The sequence below is a fragment of the Chelon labrosus genome (genome assembly GCF_963514085.1).
Source record: "Chelon labrosus genome assembly, chromosome: 1".
Classification (NCBI taxonomy): domain Eukaryota; kingdom Metazoa; phylum Chordata; class Actinopteri; order Mugiliformes; family Mugilidae; genus Chelon; species Chelon labrosus.
Window position 1 is genome coordinate 29,961,872 of NC_140337.1, and position 14,716 is coordinate 29,976,587.

The following is a 14,716-nucleotide window of genomic DNA, read 5'->3' on the forward strand; positions in this document are numbered from 1 at the left end:
TACAGCCCACTTTGATGTCAAGGGGGCCGGACCAATAACACGATAACGTATTAACCTATAAAGAGCTTGTTCTTCACCTCATCTTTTATCTTCTTCAGCTCTTTGTTTCTGGTCTCCAGCTCCTCCTGCAGCTGATGATTCTCCTCCTTTAGTTCATTGACCTGAGAGGAGGAGAAAACCTGTAGTTGTATCATTTCACCAGTAGATGGAGCAAAGAAACAGTTGTGTTGATTACAGGTAAGTCCTCAATAATATAATGATATTGTTGATGTGTCTCTACATGTTTCTCCATCTCTTCAGTCTTGTTCTTCAGTTCTTCTTTGGTTTTCTGCAGCTCTTCTTCAATCTTCTCATATTTCTCTGCCAGCTATCAGACGGACAGATGGATGATGATCAGTCAGCAGGTTTACTGATGAAACTTTGTTCAAACTGATCAATCTAAACCTTTAATGTTTTACTTCTTGTCTCTTACATCTTTAGTTTCTTCTAAAACCTTCATCTTCACTGTTTCCTCTGTCAGGAGCTTTTCTCCTCTTTCAGCTTCATCTCTGGATCTTTTCTTGGTTTCTGTGGAAAATCAAAGCAGCTGAATTCAACTAGAAAAGACGTTTGCTGTTTTAGATCATTAATGTGGTAACTCATCTGGAACTTACTGCTTGTATTTTGTCTCCACACAAAGAAGACACATGCTAAAATAACCATGATGCTAACAGCCAAGCTAACAGCCAAACCAGTGATGATGGGAACAGCAGAACTGGACGAGGACAAGAAGAAATCATCTGAAATGATAACACACAGAGTTACATGACATTTCTACACAATCACACACAAACTGTGTCAAACTAAAATAATCTCATGGTCCGTTTTCTAAGCGTGTTCTACCTAGAACATGTATGTGAGTCTCTCTGGTCTGGTTGATGTTGTTCTGTTGGACTCTACAGGTGAAGCTGTTGCTGTGTGTCTTGTCCACAGTCACTCTGCTGCTGACAGTATAGAGGTCATCAGGACCTCTGACTGTCACTGGAGGTCCAGCAGAGAGCAGGTTTCCCTCAGCATCCAGCCACAACACCTCAGGCTCTGGATACCAGCCTGCAGACTCACACTGTAACACCACTCCTCCTCTGTCTCTGTCCATCCCTGATAAACTGATGACGGGTGAGGAAACAGGAGCTGAAGCTGAGCACAAGGAAGAAGAAATGTGGTGTTTAGGTCTTTTAATCAATCTGAAATCATATTTATTTATGGATACATAAATAAACAGTAGAACAACCCTGAAGATGCTCATCATGTCTTCACTCACCAATATGTAGCTGAACCAAAGTCTCCTTTTCCAGTGCTGGAATAAAACATCTGTACTGTCCCTCATCAGAGAGTTTCACTTTGGAGAGTTTCAGTGAAATGTTTCCTTTCTTCAGCCCATCAATGAACAGAGATGTTCTCCCCTCAAACAAATCGTGCTTTTGACCAACAAGTTCCTCTTGGGAGCGCCATACATAAACAAATCGTGGGTCTAGATCTGGTCTCGTCCACTCCAACGTCAAGTCCATAGTGTTTTCAGCAGGCTGCAGGTGACATGGTAAAACCACATCTTCACCAAGAGTTGCTACTATTGGCTGAGATGAACCAATCAGTTCAGACTGACCTGGAAATCAGAGAGTTTGTTTTAAGTGTGAAGTGAGTTCATCTCTGCAGACTTGACCACGACAAGACTATCAGACAGAATCTGAAGCACCTCTGACGTCAGTTTGTGAAAGTTTTCTCCACATTTTTAGTCCAGTTTACCTTTGCAGACATGTGTTAGGAAAAGATGGAAAATCAACAAAGTGAGAGATGAGAGGTGAAAGGTAAGGTGCAGTTCATCCATCTGGAAAAGAATCATGGAGCTCTGGAAGATAAGTGACAAGAAGACAATTGGGCCAAAATAACAGTGATTAATATGCAACCACCTTAAGTATAACAGCAAACCAAATTTTACAAAAACAATTACAAAATAATTAGTAGAACAGTAGATGGGACCCTAACCCGGACCCAAAAAAATAATAACAGAGCTAGTCAATGCCAGATGTACTTTAGGTTTGCCGGTGGAGAGGTGGACTAACAGAAATGTCTAATGTAAGAGTGCTCTCATGTAAAAGTCATCTCAAAACAGGAAAACTAGGATTGTACAGGGAAGCAGAGAGGTCCAACAAACACTTTACTCTCTTGGTTTCTACAAAGCAGAATAAAAAAGCATCAGTGCAGCCACACATAAACAAAACTACGTAGAACAAATGTTGGAACAAAACTCCTCATTTACTGACAGCACAGTATGATCACTGACAGCAGCATTCCAGCACCAACCCCCCAAATATTCTTACCAAAGAATATGTCAGTTATTAGTATCAGCTACCTTATTGGCGCGACTAAACTTAGACTTTAGTCATAAACAAACCTGTGAAGACTTCCTGATTACTGCTTTAGTCACAGCCACTCTACAGATTGTTCCTTGGACTAATCCAAACATTGTTTTATACTTTCACTTTTATAAAATCCCTCAGCTCTCTGCTATGTCTCTGTCTCTGTTACATACCAATCAGGCAGCTGGTTCTGACTCCAGCAGAGGGGGGAGGTTGAGGGACGTCTGGAGGAGAGGACCCACAAGAGGACGATCGACAGAGGCGCAAAAGATAGAGGGCAAACAAGAAGCAGGAGGATATGGAGGCAAATGATTTACATACCTGAAACAGGTTGGGTGAGTGCTCAGTGCCAGACGCTGATTGGCTGGACACCCACACCCAGCAAGTCAACCATTAACAGACAGAGTCTCATACCTTCACTCTCGTCTCTTTACAGTGACGTCAGTCATATTTACATGTAAATACAAATTTATGCTCACATTATTGTGAAGTTTGTAAAGGATATGTATATGTGTAATTATTAGGGGTCTATGCAACGACGTTGCAGGATCCCCATTGATTTTGTTGCTTTTTATTCTTCTTCTTATTATTATAATGATTTCTCTTTTTCTGCGTCGCTAAAGTGTCTGCTCAGGACAAACTGCAACTGTGAAAGGCATCAAAGCTGCTAACTTGGTAGAAGTCCTGGCATTTCACTTTGCAAGGTGTCAATACACATGCCTGCAACTAGGTGGTGCTATAATAAGCCAATTTATGTTTTGCCTCATATGTCCAGAACTGTGTGCCTGAGGAACAAAATTCTTTCTCCCTCTGATTCCTTAGATAGCACTGGTTCTAATGGACTAGGCCACGCCCATTTCCGTCTGCCTATTTGATCCTGCCATTTTGAAAAAATTGCACCTCAAAGCAAAATCAACTTCTCCTAGGCTGTTTATCCAAATCTCACCAAACTTGGCATGTATAATTTATGGACAAAGATAATGAAGACCTCTCAAAAGAACTTTAGCAGCGTTATTGATTGCAAAGTTAATGGTTCATTTTTATGGTGTGCAATAGTATAACTCAAAAGCTAATATTTTACTTAATCAAACTTCAGGTCATTGATAATAACATGATTCTGTACAAGAACCCCTACTTTTGACCCGTGGTCTCTGGGGGGCGCTATAAAGGCAGCTCTTCAATATCACAAAAACTGCAATATATAAATTCATGAAATTTGGCGCACAAAATCTGTAACATATTGTGTAGATGTTCATCAAGTTGCGTGACATTATGTCTACAGGGGGCGCTACAGGTGACACAGAAACTTTTCATATCACTTTAAGGCCTATAACTTTGGAGGTATTCACCCAATAACAATTAAATAACAATTTCCATAACAATACGTGAATTTCCAGTTCACGGTGAAAGCCCAAAACCTGAGTGGGCACCAAGACCAGGCCATTCAGCCTATGGACTGGCTTTTGTAAACTTTTTTGGAGCTGTCAGGTCTTAGAAGTGTTCTAATCAAATTTAATGCAGACTGGACTCAACGGTGTACGAGGAATGCTAATTCCATGGCGAGACGCCAGATTTTGTCTGGGACTAAGCTTTTGATAACTTCAGATTGTTCAAGTCAATTGAGTGTGCTGGCAAAAAGATGAAGCAGCTAAGTTATGTAGTCATGAAATACAGTTGTAGAATTATTTGATTTTAAAAGAAAAACACTCAAAATATACTTATGCAGTAGCTGATTTTTATGTTTTTCACCAGCATCTAGTTGACAAGATTAAAACTAAACATCTGGATTTTTATCTCGTCATTAAGGAAAACAGTATATCATATTCTATATGTTAGATAAAACACTGAAGAAGGTACATGTGACATATTCGCTGTAAAGGTGTTTGTTCAGCAGCTCAAACCACCAGATTTTCTTTCATACTCACAAACCTTCATGTAAAATTTCACAAGTACAATCAAATGCAGTCTTTGTCTGGAGTGTGTGAATTCTGCAGGAGGAGCTGAGTCATGCTGTTTCTGATGTATAATGTTTTCTTGGTTACAGTAGCCAGGAAGACAGGCCAGTCCCTGAAGCTGGTTTGGAGTCTCTCCATCAGGAACTGATTGTGCTCCAGGAAAGACCCAAATTGTTAGCGGAGGGCTAAGAGTTGGAATTTGTTTAAAACAATATGGCTCTGATTTGTTGGAGGACTGTATTGCATGCAGATGTTTTTTTTATTTTTCTCTCTATCAGTGGAAACACGTCCCACAATGAAATCCCAATGCAATGTTGCACCAGGTTCGGGTTACTGTACTTTATTGAACTATTTCACTGCAGAGTGGCCTGGACTCTGTCTCCAGGCTTCCAGGTCTTCAGGTCCTTCCATTTTAGTTCACCAGTGTCTGGATGACGTGGACCACAGCCTTTACACCATAACTGTAAATGCAGTAAACTCAAAGGTTACAGAGTCACAGTCAGAAAATAATAATTAGAAAAACTTAAACTTAACCACCTTACGGGTAGAAAAGAATAACCCCCAACTATGTGTGCACAGATGTTTTATTCTATCTGGGCTCCACCCGATGACAATAGGAGGAGCGCGGCCTTTCGTGTATCAGTAGTTTTCCATGTGTAGCCGAGGCCGGGTCTAATTGGTTTCTACAAGATGAAATATTAGAGTGTGGTGCATCTTATCTAGTGAGCAAGCTGAAGCAAAGCGGTAAACAACCCCGTATCTGGTATGATAGAAGAAGAACACTTCTTTCTGTTTTTGCCCTCACATAACTCTTTTATATCCAACAAATCCCCCCTGTTGGCATGTCTTAAGGGCACGCCACCCCTTAAAAAGGCCCTGTCATATAAAATCACAAAAACCTCTTATAAAATGGGTGAATGGATGCAACATAACCTATACGTGTAACCTGGGCCTCCTTCCAGCGGTCACGTGAACCTGCTCCCCCAGACACGTTGCCATCCTTGTATTTGTAACATTCTGGAAAATCAACTAACATTGTCTGTGTGTATATAATATATATATGTATATGTATATCAAACCTTATGCAGAAAAGCAAGCAAGCAGCAGAGCAAAACACTATTCTAACAAGGTGAGATCAGTTATTGTAGACCCTAACTCATACTATATCCTCCAGATCAGGCTCATCATGGTCAGTTCCTTCATCTGGATCATGGAACGGCCTCTCCTGGTTCTCGGCGAAAGCCAGACTATCCAGAAGGTCCCTGTTAATGTAGTCTCTGTTGAAGGAATATTGGTGCTAGGTATCATGCCAGCTGTCTGAGTTTGTAACTTTTCTATCACATCCAGCCATAGTAACGACTATCAGGCCAACCACTGCCAGACAGGCCAGTGTAGACCACGACCCAAAGGTCAACATTTGATTCTTCCTCTGTTTCTTCACCTATATCTCTTAGGAGCTTTCTGATTTCTCTAAGGTTTCTTTCTGTGGATGGCTCTCCTCTTCTACAGTGTGTTTTATGCCAGTATCTATTCACCTTACTCTGCTCCTCATCCACTACCTTAGTGGACTGAACGCCCACTAGTCAACACTAGCCACTACCTTAAACAGGCCGATCCACCTTGGCTCATTCCACGTTCTGTGGAATACTTCTCTGTAGATCCACTCTCCCTCTTTTATCTCCTCAGGTGGAGCTCCACTGGGCTCCTTGATCAGGATTTCCTCGACATAGGGAGACAAAAACTTCACAGCTTCCTGCAACTGTTTCACATAATCGTCTGTTTCTTTCTCCTGACTGGCCAGGTCAGGAGTTTCTCCACTGTGCAGGTTGTTTGTGAATGGACAGGGCATTTTTCTTCCTGTCAACAGCTCATGTGGTGAGAGTCCTATGGTATCGCTTGGGCTGGATCTCAGTGAGAACAGAACCAAAGGCAGAGCCTCTGTCCATTTCATTTTTGTTTCATCACATATTTTAGCCAGTTGTTGTTTAATTGACTGATTAGCTCTCTCTACCAGCCCCTGTGATGCAGGGTGGTAGGCAGACCCAAAGCGGTGCTGAATTCCAAAGTATTTCTCGACTTCTTTCAAGGACTCCGCTGTAAAATGTGTCCCGTTATCAGAACGAATATATTCAGGGACACCATAGCAGGGTATCAAGTTATAAATCAACCAATTGATGACTTCTTGAGCTGTTTCAGTTTTGGTGGGTTTTGCTTCCACCCATCGAGTAAAAGTATCAACACAAACAAGCAAATATCTACAGCCTTTTACTCTTTGATTCATCCCCATGTCAGTAAAGTCAATCACCACTTCCTGCCATGGTCTGTTTGGGACAGGGAACGTCCCCATCCCCATCTTAAGAGTCGCTCGAGGATTAAACTTAGAGCAACTGGAACATGTATCTACAAAATATTTACACACTTCTGATAGATAGGGATGCCACCATTTTTGTCCTATCATCTCAGTAAGTCTTCTTCCTGATTGATGTCCCCGTTTATGTCCTTCTTCACACAACATCATCAACAAGGTAGAGGAGGCTACAATCCTCCTATCATGTGACCTCCATATGCCCGTTGTTTTACATTTAGTGGCACCTTTTTCAACCCACGCCTGTTTTTCATGATGGGCTGCTTCATCATCAGTCACTCCTTTTAACACCATCTGTAAGGTTTTACTAATTTTTTTCTTCATAGCCTGCCACCTTTTTAGCTGCTATCATACCTGTCCCTGTCTGGTGTCCTGAACATTTTATGATGGCTGCTTTCCAGGGTTTAGAGAGAGCTTCTTGTAGTTTTATCATCTGAGTCATGTGTTTCACAGGTTTACCTGTACTGGTAAGGAAATCTGTTCTCATCCATTGTTTAAGATCTACATGAACGGCTTTTACAGCATAAGCAGAGTCAGTGTAGATGTTCACCTCCTTTTCTTTGCTCAGTTCACAGGCTCGGGTTATAGCTATGATTTCTGCCAATTGTGTGGAGGCTGGTGGTGGTATGATGTCTGCCTCCAAGGTCTCCCACATGTGTTCTCTTATCGGCAAGGCCTGTCTACTGACTACAGTGCAGGAGGCTATTATTCCTCCTCCTGGCACCGCATGACTGTGGCCATCTGTGATTAACAGATTATCAGCGTTATCTATGGCTTTAGTAACTATGATGGGAAAAGTGTCCATCTCCTGTCTGACTAGGGCTTCACACTCATGAGATACTTCGCTGGTTATAGGAGCAGCCATGTTATTATCTGAACTGACATAATGCACATTTGTCTGGAGCAACATTTCTTGCATCCTGCTGGTTCTTTGTTGGTTTAAAGTGAACTTTTGGCTTGAAATGTAGCTTGTTACTGCGTGGTTTGTGTGTACTGTAAAGCCCTGTCCCCTTGTGATGTGAGCTGTCCCTTTCAGCACTTTAGCTATAGCACATAGTGCTCTGGTTCTCTTTTAGTGCTGGCATAGCGCACTCCTCCTCACAAAATCAGCTTAATATAAAAAAGGTCATGAGGTAGAAATGTGTATAACGTATCAGCTGCTTCCTCAATCACCATTGAACCTTTACTGTAACATAATACTACATGAATGTATATTTAACTCAATAAAAGACAAATCAACACATGTGTAATGTAAATATTCCTTTAATTATCACACTATGTCAACATTATACAACTGTACATTAGACTTCCAGAGGTCCAGGCCCAACCTGTAGCTGTATCCATCAACAGGGACTGTGGGGACGTTGTTCAGACCTACGAGTACCTGGGTCTACAGCTGGATCATAAACTGGACCGCTCAGCTGTTTCCTCAGGAGGTTGAGGTCCTTTAACATCTGCTGGAAGCTGCTGCTGTAGATGTTTTATCAGACTGTCATTGCCAGCGTCCTCTTCTATGTTGTGGTGTGCTTGGGAGGCAGCAGTAAGAAGGAGGGCTGGCTCTGTGGTAGGAGGAGAGCTGGAGTCCCTGACGTCGGTGGAAGAGGAAAAGACTTTGAACAAACTCAGGTCCATCATGAACAATGTCCACCACCATGATCAGGCAGAGAAGATCATTCAGTGACAGGCTGCTGTCTGTTGTGTAAACTATTTACACATTTGTATATACATATCCTTGTTTTTGTCTATATACGTTACACATATTTCTACCTCATGACCTTTTTGATATGTTGTATTCAAGCCGTGCTGACGTGTGATTCCTCCTGTCTCTGATGCTACTGGATACCTAATCAATAACGTATCTATGATGGTGTTTGGTAGAGATGGTGAATAGAATGACAGTAAATCACTGAAGAGCTTTGAGGAGATTTTAAACAAACCAACGTTCACATCAAACTTGACTAATCCAATAAAATGGAGCCAAGTGTTTCCAGAGACTTTCTCTGCAGTGTGTGGTTTCTGCAGGAAGATCTGAGTCGTGCTGTTTCTCATCTAGAATGTTTGCTGTTTGATGGATTACTGAACTTTATTGAAGGAGTTCAACTGGGAACTATTTCACTGCAGAGTGGTGTGGACTCTGTCTCCACGCTTCCAGGACTTCAGGTCCGTCCACACCAGTCCATCAGGTCCACCATAACGCTCAAGATTGTAGTCTGGATGGTATAACTGTAAATGTAGTAAACCCAAAGGTCACAGAGTCACAGTCAGAAAATAATAATTAGAAAAACTGAAGGAAAAGTAAGAAAATGAAAAATAGAACAACATCAATGAAACATCTAGAAAGACTCACAGTAACAATATCTTCAGCCTTGACTTCCATTGATTGATCAAATGTGTATGTGATGGGTTCTCTATTGTTGATCTGTACTTTTAACTGACGTCCTCCCAGTGGTTTGTCCTGCAGGACGGAAATGAAAGACAAGAAGAAGAATGAGACACAGAGACAGGAACAAATGAATGTTGGTGTCTATTAAATCTGTTGCATCAATATTTTCTATGAAAAAATAAAGAAAATAGATTTTGACACTTAAAGCAACATCACCTGGTCAGACTTGTTTCTGAGACAGATAAAGTTGCAGTTGGGATCAACTTCCACAGTGATGTCTCCTGACGTCTCCTGACTGTCTGAGCTGCTGCTGTTCTGCTTTGTCAGAGAATGATGAAGATGTGTTAGTTCAGGTTTGATTTCCTCTGACTGGGAGGAGACGACATCCACAGATAAGTCCTTTCACATCAGTCAGCTTCATGTTCTATCAGTCAGTCATTCAGATAACTTTTCATCATCAAACATCAATCTGATAAGGAGGTAGGACCTAGAACATGAAGAGGTTTATAAACCAATAAAAGACAGACGGCCAATGAGAAGTCTTTCTGGTCTTAGTTAACGTCCATGTGTTCTTAGTCATGTTTCTAGTGTGAGGTTTGGGTGTTTTCAGGAAGGATGTTTGTTAAAGTTGACTAAAAAGTTAGAGCTGATGATTATGGGTAAAAAAGAAGAACCTCTGTGTTGGGTTTCTCCTCCAGAGAAACATGAAGAGAAACATTTACTTTTATTGGTATTCTGATTTAAGTTGTAAACTACTCTCTTACTGAAAGTTGTTCATTGAATCTCTAATAATTTATGATTTCGGGATAAAAAGACAGTAATTATAAGAATCGATGAACCTCTGTGTTCTTGGTTTCCAGCTCGTCTTCGTCATTTTGACATTTCTCTTGTTGTTCCTCTTTTTGGTTGCTCTGCACCGTCAACTGAGAGAAAGAAGAGATAAAGAGAGATTTAATTTTTTGCACTCATTGATATGAACTAAATAGTTTTTGGTTCATATTTTGTTCGTTATAAACATTGAAGTAAAGTAAAGAGTTGCAGGGTATACAAAACCACAAATCCAAAAATGGGTGAAATCCAAAAACCAAAAGCTGGACAAGAACTCAGGAACACAGGGAAACATGAGGAACTACCTTACAAATCTACCAAGCAGAGAGAAGATGTTGACCACCAACATCAACCTCCTTAGAACATGAAAATGATCTGAAGATTCAATTAAATAGAAACACATTGAAATGAGAACAAACATGTGGCTGGAAAAGAATCTGATAGAAACTACTAACCTCCTCCTCCTTCTGGCTGTTGGAATCAAACGGCTGAGAAGAATGAAGAGAGATCAGGAAAGATTATAAATGATGGACATGCAGACTGTATCATAGTTCTTATAATGTGATCACTGAGAAACCTGGAAGACTTGGAAGCAGCAGCTTTGTTTTTCTCCAACTGGAAGAATTTATTAAAGTCAAATAAAAAGATTTTATCATCACTGATTCTATTTCTTCATGTCAGACTAAACAACACATTTGACATTTAATCTGAAGGACGTATTCATAGAAAAGATTTTAGACTTGTATATCTGGACTCTGGATTTTTCTCTGGATGTTGTTGTTTCTGATGAGAATGATGTGTGTGAATAAAATACTTCTCTCTCCATGTCTATGAGCTTGTTCTTCACCTCATCTTTTATCTCCTCCAGCTCTTTGTTTCTGGTCTCCAGCTTCTTCTTCTCCTCCTTTAGTTCCTTTATCTGAGTAAAAAGGAGGTGAAGTCCAGATTGTTAACAGTCAGACAGTAACTTGTTCAGAACATATTCTCTATTATCTACTGTGTGTATTTTAAATGTTGTTTCTTCCTGTAGTTCTATCATTTGACCTGTAGATGGAGCAGAGTTGTGTTTGTGTTTGTCAAACTCCACCAGTAGTTCATTAAGAACAGAGAACTCAGTCTCTCTGAGATTAGAGTCAAATATGTGAAGCTTTCTGTCACTGATTAAATCATTTCTTTGTCTGTTCATCCAGCAGGTGGTCTACATCATACCAGTCTATTCTAGTTAGGAGATAGGACAGAGTATTCTGGCTAGAACATAGAGGTTGCGCTAGACTTGTCTGTCATTTTGACTGATAAAGTCATAAAAATCCCGTCATAATCTATTTTTACCCGTCACTTTAATTTTTATAAAACGATAATAAAGACATATTCAATAGCATTTAATGTTCATTAAAGTTTCATTAACTTTAAGTATTTTTTTAGAACAGATGGTAAAAAGAAAAAAAAAAGTTTCGGCTGCCGACACATCTTGTCTGTACTCGGAACGGGACTGCTAGCGTAAACAGCTCTTAGGCGGTACCGTAGGGTTGAAGTGCTTCGGTGGTATACAAACTCCATTTTGGTAGCCTTTAGCTGCATAGACATAGACATATGTACATATTGTACATATCTATGGTCAATGGTTAGCCGAGCTGTGATGTGCATCAGTATAATCGGTGTGCCAGGAAATCGTGCACCGACAAAAGTTCCCTGATGTTTGGAACGCAAACCGTGATGAAAGAAAAGAGCCAATTAATAAGGTCACTCGCCATCAAGTGGTCAGGGGTGTGAAATGCAATCTGTCAAAATGACGGATGGCCTTCAGATTTTTCCGTCACATTAAAAAAAAAAACGGTCAATGACGGAAAATATTTGGTTAACGTGACACCTGCTAGAACATAATCAGACCTTCTGACCTTCTACCAGTCAGAGAGAAGATGTTGACCACCAACATCAACCTCCTTAGAACATGAAAATGATCTGAAGATTAAATGAAATAGAAACACACTGAAATGAGAACAAACATGTGGCTGGAAAAGAATCTGATAGAAACTACTAACCTCCTCCTCCTTCTGTTCGTTGGAACTAGATGACTGAGAAGAATGAAGAGAGATCAGGAAAGATTATAAATGATGGACATGCAGATTGTATCATAGTTCTTATAATGTGATCACTTACCCAAGGTAACCAGGAAGACTTGGAAGCAGCAGCTTTGTTTTTCTCCGACTGGAAGAATTTATTAGCCAAATAAAAAAGATTTTATCATCACTGATTTCTTCATGTCAGACTAAACAACACATTTGACATTTAATCTGAAGGACGTCATAGAAAAGATTTTAAATTTGTAACAGGGATGGTTTTAGGACCTGGGGAGCCTATAAAGGTAGAGCGGAAGTAGCTCTTTCTCTCTCTCTCTGTGCATGCGTGGCGTTTGTCTGAAAGTTATCTGAAAGGTTTGGTTGTTTTTTCGTATATTCACTGGTGTTTTCTCACAGTTTCTCTTTCTGTACACAGTTTTCTTAAGCACTGTCGGGATTTCACAGGGGGTGGTGTGCTGATCGGTGCGTTGTACCGAGACAGACAATTTTTTTGCTGGACGTCATGGTCGGCAATCGGGACGCAGGTTTTAGAAACCTCTCCCGTGAAATATTCCGTGGAGGAATGTAGTCCAGTGGTAGGGGGCATGCTTGGATGTGAGAGCCTGAAAGCGGCCTCCTGGATGACTAGCAGTGTCGTCATGTTCGTAGACACAATTGAGAAGGTTACCACAGTGGTAGAGCAGGGAATCGTGCTAAGAAACACGCATGCTACAGTTTTCCCCCTTGTTAATCCTGCAAAAAAAATGATATTGTCAAATTTGCCACCATTTATTACTGATGAGGTGCTGATTAAGGAGCTATCATCACATCACGGGCAGATTGTGTCTGCAATGAAGATGCTTCCATCAGGCTGTAAATCAGCAAAGTTGAAGCATGTAGTTTCTTTTAGGAGGCAGGTCTACATGATTCTTAAAAAACGATGAAGAACTTAATATTGCAATGAGAGTGTTTTGGGTGTGGGCAGGAGGGGCACTTGGTGCACAGCTGTCCAGAGAGGGCTCGGGAGCTAGAAGCTGAGGCTGCTCAGAGTGAGGAGGGTGAGACTCAGGCCCTGTCCACACGTAAACGCAAATACGCCAAAACGGAGGTTTTTTTTAACAGTTTTGGCCGAGCGTCCACACGTATCCTGTAAACGCATAGCCCTAAAACGCACTTTTCTGAAAACGGGTCCCAGGGTGGAGAAATTCGAAAACGCAGCTCCTGCGTTTTCTTGTGGACGGGGAAAACGGGAAAACGATGACGTCATCGCCACACTCCCGAGCAGCCTTTCACATCCCGCGAGACGTCTCGTAACAACATCAACTACATGCTAGTTTTCATGCTATCAATACGATATAGAGCCTATTAGGGTTACTAGGGCAACATATCATGCTCCTGTGCCACCACGCTGAGCAAAAAAGGCGATTTGTAAACAGTGCTCAAGCTTTGTGCGCATGCTCCGCATCTTCCTCTCCATTTTTGGTGAATTTCTGAAACCGAAACAGCGCCACCTATAGGCCTGGAATATGAAGTAGCGTTTTCGGTCGTGCTGAAACGGACCTGTATGGACGCGGATATTTCTTGAAACGATGACGTCAAAAACGGAGAGAAAAAAGATCGTTTTCGTACGTGTGGACGGGCCCTCAGGCAGAGAGTGTGGGGGTGCAGGGGGAGGCAGCAGCCCAGGAGCCTACTGATGTTCAACAGGATGGGGAGAGAGCCTCCACCTCTGCTGCAGGGGTTGGTCAGCAGAGTCAAACCAGTGTTGAAGGGGAAGGAGAACAAGAAGGAATGAACATTGATGAGCTAATCACTGATGGGGAAAATAGTGTGAGAGACGATGAGTCCGTATTTAAAGTGCCAGTTGTAAAAAGAAAATCGAGAAGGGAGTTTAAAGAGGCACGACCAAGCAAAATGTCTTTGAAGGAAAAGGTGCAAGAACGTATTTCCTCTGACTCTGACAGTGAACGGGAGCTCTCTGACTCATCCTTACATGATGGTCAGAAAACTAATGGCTATAGTCTTGAGCAGATACGCAGTTTTCTGGAAATAACCAAAGGGAAAAGGGATTCAGCTAAGTGGCTGATGAGACAGAGAGGTGCTGATGGTCTGAAGGACCCAGAGGTTTTTCGCCTCAGGAAGTGGGTGCAGAAGGTGAAGGCACAAATTAATAAACGATGAATAGAATAAATAAGGAACAACTATGTCACACCTTTTCTCCCTTCTGATCTCCATATGCTTGGCCATGAGCAGTTTCAGAATTTCTTCCCTCAATCTTAATGGTGCAAGAGATGTTAAAAAAAGAACCATGTACTATGAACTTTTAAAAACAAAGTGTATTGACATCGCCTTTGCTCAGGAAACCCACAATAATACTGACAATGAAGTTGAGTGGAAAAGGGAATGGGATGGATATATTGTGTTGAGTCATAAGAGCACAGTGAGTGCAGGAGTGTCAGGGCTTTTCTCAAAAAACTTTTTTGCCAGTATCTTTTGATGTTGAGGAGGTTGTAAAAGGGAGGTTACTTAAAGTAACTGCTAGATATGAAAAAGCCACAGTAACCTTGCTAAATGTATATGCACCAGTGCTTCCTGGTGAAAGGTGTAGTTTTTTTAGAAAACTTGCAAGCACCCTTTCACAACGTACTTCTACAGATTTTCTAGATGTAGGAGGAGATTTTAACTGTACTGTTGATAATCTGGACAGGAATCATTTAGAACCCAATCTTCAG

At 41.2% G+C, this 14,716-nt stretch overlaps 1 protein-coding gene across 1 annotated transcript; it reads right to left on the reverse strand.

Moving 5' to 3' along the window:
- Positions 1-7,878: 7,878 nt before the first annotated feature.
- Positions 7,879-12,645, reverse strand: LOC311492310 (uncharacterized protein; the record flags this gene model as incomplete). Its single annotated transcript, XM_084550556.1, has 9 exons — positions 7,879-8,939; positions 9,064-9,171; positions 9,316-9,414; positions 9,939-10,022; positions 10,383-10,415; positions 10,775-10,846; positions 11,967-11,999; positions 12,085-12,132; positions 12,400-12,645. 9 exons carry the CDS (start codon positions 12,643-12,645, stop codon positions 8,829-8,831), a joined length of 834 nt encoding a protein of 277 aa, XP_084406682.1. The 3' UTR covers positions 7,879-8,828.
- Between the last annotated feature and the right edge of the window lie 2,071 nt (positions 12,646-14,716).